The 4,071-nt window shown below is 44.6% G+C and overlaps 1 protein-coding gene across 1 annotated transcript; it reads left to right on the top strand.

Annotated features, from left to right (window-relative positions):
* LOC113176750 (olfactory receptor 7D4-like) lies at positions 1–939 on the top strand. Its single transcript, XM_026381276.2, has one exon. The coding sequence runs from the start codon at positions 1–3 to the stop codon at positions 937–939; it is 939 nt and encodes a 312-aa protein (XP_026237061.2).
* Positions 940–4,071: the final 3,132 nt, after the last annotated feature.

Here is a 4,071-nt window from a genome sequence, read left to right as displayed (position 1 = left end):
ATGGAGCCAGAAAATCTAACACGGGTTGCAGAATTCCTCCTCCTGGGACTTTCAGAGGACCCAGAGCTGCAGCCTGTCCTCTTTGGCCTGCTGCTGACCATGTACCTGGTCGCAGTGCTCGGGAACCTGCTCATCATCCTGGCCGTCAGCTCTGACTCCCACCTCCACACCCCCATGTACTTCTTCCTCTCCAACCTGGCCCTCACTGACATCTGTAGCACCTCCACCTTAGTCCCTAAGATGCTGCTGAACATCCAGACAGAAAGCAAAGCCATCTCCTATGCAGGCTGCCTCACTCAGGCATATTTTTTCATGGTTTTTCTATGTATGGACAACTTACTGCTGACCGTGATGGCCTATGATCACTATGTGGCCATCTGCCACCCCTTGCATTACATGGTCATCATGAACCCCTGCCTCTGTGTCCTGCTGGTTCTAATCTGTCTGCTCATTAGCACTGTGGATGCCCTGGTGCATGCACTGCTGTTGCTGCGTCTGTCTTTCTGCAAACACCTGGAGATCCCCCACTTCTTCTGTGATCTGACTCAGATCCTCAAGGTAGCCTGTTCTAATACCCTCGTCAACAACACTATTTTATTGTTAGCAACCATCCTCTTGGGTTTTGGTCCTGTCTCTGGGATAATTTTCTCTTATGCTAGAGTTGTCTCCTCCATCCTGAGAATCCCATCCACTGGTGGAAAGTATAAAGCTTTTTCTACCTGTGGGACTCACCTGTCTGTGGTTTCCCTGTTCTATGGGGCTTCTATTTGGGTTTACCTGAGTTCTGCTGTGACTGATTCTCCCAGAATGAGTGCCATGGCCTCGGTGATGTACACCATGGTCACCCCCATGCTGAACCCCTTCATCTACAGCCTGAGGAACAGGGACATGAAGGGCGCCTTGAGAAAACTCATCTTAGGAGTATTTTCTTTCTTGTGATCTGTCAAATGTCCTGGTGTGGCCTTCTAGAGTGAGTCATAGAGAGTGAAACATTGGGCATATATTATGGTTTGGATATGAGATGTCCCTGTAAAAGCTCATGTGGCAATGCAGGAGTGTCAGAGGTGAGATGAATACACTATGAGATGGTAACCATATTATAATTTAATCTATTACTGGGAGGTAATTGTAGACAGGTGGGATATGGCTAGGTTAAGTATATCACTGGGGGCATGTCCTTGAATGACAAATTTCGTCTCGGGTCTCTCTCTCCATCTCCATTCTGGCTGCCATCAGTCAATCATCAGCCGAGAAGCTTTCTCTGCCATGCTGCTCTGACTCACCTCTAGTCCACAGATACGAACGTGGACAACTATGGACTGCACCTCGAAAAACATGAGCCCCAAATAAACCTTTTCTCCTTTTTCTCCTCTGTGTTGTTCTTTTCGGTCATTTCAGTCACTGCAATGAAGAGCTGATTAAAACAGAAGCCATGGCCCGGGATTGTGGCTCAGGGGTAGAGCACTTGTCTAGCATGCGTGAGGGTTCGATCCCCAGCATCACATAAAAATAAAAACAAATAAATAAATATTGTGTCTATCTATAACTAAAAAGCAAAACAAAACAAAAAAGCAGGATGCCAGAATCCCTGAGTCTGACTTAATCCTATTTTCCTAGCCAGTGGTCAACTATGGGCTTTAAGAAAATAGCTTTATAAGAAATCCTGTTTTCCTATGTTTTACTCCATATCACAGACCCATTACCTTGACTCTCTGAGTTCAGTTTCCACACCTGTGAAAGGGTCAGACAAGTGTCACACGTTGGTAGTTATTTAGGGACTATATCTGTCTAATATGTGTGTGTGAGATATTTTAGTGTCTGGTATCTACACTAAAATTGATTGCATTAAGCAAGTAGAATCAAAGCAGTAGTTATTGGTGTACATCCTGTATTAGTAAAATTGAAGAAGATGTTTTCTTTCTTCTACATCAAATATTAATAAGATTTTATCAGGAAGTGTGGTTCTGGGGATTGAACACAGGCCCTGCACATGTGAGACACGCCCTCTTTCCACTGAACCACTTAATCCTCACTAAATCACTTCCCACTCCAGAGTCCCTGGGATGACAGCAGGTGTCACTGTGCCAGGCACAGTGCTGTGGAACCGGTGTGTCCTGGGCCATTGCTTCCCCTTCCTATACAGCTGATGAACAGCAGAATGCATCAGACCTTGGGCTCCACAAACTGCCACTGGCCTCCACCTGTCATAGTGTGTTCCCAACAACTTGTCCAGGTGGGATTTTTGTCTTTTCCTGTCCCTTTTCCTCAGAACACATACCACTTACTCCTAGACTTTTAGTGGTATATAAAACATTAAAAAAGAACATCAGGTAGAAAGCAGATCAAAGGAAGGACAGAACTGTCATTGTGAAGATCCACAGGTCTCTCTAGACTAGTCACACCCAAGTAAGTCTCTTTCTCAGACCATTCTTTCTCAAATTTTAGGGAATTCTGTAATCCTGAAAGGTACCCTGTATTCACCCAGGGTTAATCTGTGCATTGTTCATCGCCTTATGCACTCTACAGAATAATATCTGGAGAGGAGCCCTGCATCCCCTCTAAAGCCCTCTGTCCCCAGCAGGTGCAATGGCAGCCTCTGTGATGGGAGGAGGCTCTTGAAGATCTCCTTTGCTAGCAAAGCAGTCAAATTTCTTTCTTCCTTTTTCTTCCTTTTTTTTTTTTTCTAAAAACCTTGTCCTGGTTATTGAATCAGCATCAGGGACAGGAACTGTTGCCATTGGGATTTCCAGTTGAAGTCCAGGACCTTGGGGTCAGGAACAAAGAACTGAGCAAGACACCAAGAAGTAACAGAGTACAAGTTAATTGAAGGTAAAGATGGCACTCCATTAGGTGGAACACAGTGGGCCCAGAGGGAGGCTCAAGACCCCAATGTCTGGATATGAGGATCACATCCTGAACTGTGGGGTGTTCTCTTGCCTACACAGACCTGATTGAAGACCTCACTCCATTTTCTCCAATTGGTTGTCTTAAGATACCTGATTTAAACATTTTCCAATCCCCCCTCCACCATCGGTTACTTTAGAAAACATAATTAGAATACTATCCATTTTATTTCCATTAATCATGTTAAAATTTGAACCTATGGCAAGAGTTGTCATGGTGATAAGTCCTCAGTGACAGGAGTTGTCATGGTGATAAGTCCTCAGTGACAGGAGTTGTCATGTCCCCAGTGCCTGAGGTTCTCATGGAAATGGGATTTATTGTAAACAAGGACAAGACTGGTCTCTGTCTTGTCCTCCATCCGTTTCTTGTTAATACCCTGTCTCCAGGTATTAGACAGGTTAATACTCTGTTTCCTATTAGGTCCTACCTAATAGGACCGAGCTTTCCCTGATACATGGTGTGTGCATCTGCTTTCCTAAATGTATCTCCGTGTCTCTGACTGACATGAGCTGAAATTCTTTTCCATCGTGTGTGTCAAGGACCCCACTCATCCTGAGTCCAGGCCTCCTCTCCAGGAACGGCATGCTCAGTCCTCTTCCAGTGACGGACGCTGGGTCTCCAGCTATTGCAATTCCTTAAAAGAAATAGAATGAATTCCTTTTATCTGAAGCTGATTATGAAATTGTTTGTAGGTTTCCTGACACCAGGAACTACTTAGCAGCAATTTTACGTTCATTGCCACTTGGGAAAGACTTGCAAATGTCCATGTTCTCCACTCCTGGCTCTCAAGGTGGAGTTTCTGGACCAATAGAATCAGCATCACCTGGAATCGCGACAGAAGGAACATTCTAGAATCTCTCTGAAGATCTAGTCATTGCCAGATTCTCCAATACACCTCAAATATGTGTGTTTAACAAGCCCTTTGGGAATTAAGATGCACGCCAGTTGTGGGCCACAGTGGTGTAACAACCTTCTTCTTTCTGGAGAATACCCACTCATCATTCTTTGCCTTTTTTGTGTCCCCTGTGTGTGGCTCTGGGAGGCTGGGTGCTGAGGACTTTGTGATAATCCATAAGTTTTGTTGTTGTTTTTCTTTTTATAATCTCTAACCCTTAGGGGCTCATTACACATCGTTCCTGTTCTTTATTTCTAAAAACATTTGGAGAC

Source organism: Urocitellus parryii, chromosome 3 (genome assembly GCF_045843805.1).
Source record: "Urocitellus parryii isolate mUroPar1 chromosome 3, mUroPar1.hap1, whole genome shotgun sequence".
Taxonomy (NCBI): domain Eukaryota; kingdom Metazoa; phylum Chordata; class Mammalia; order Rodentia; family Sciuridae; genus Urocitellus; species Urocitellus parryii.
Note: the sequence above shows the minus strand (reverse complement) of the source record. Positions and strands in the feature narration are given on the sequence as shown.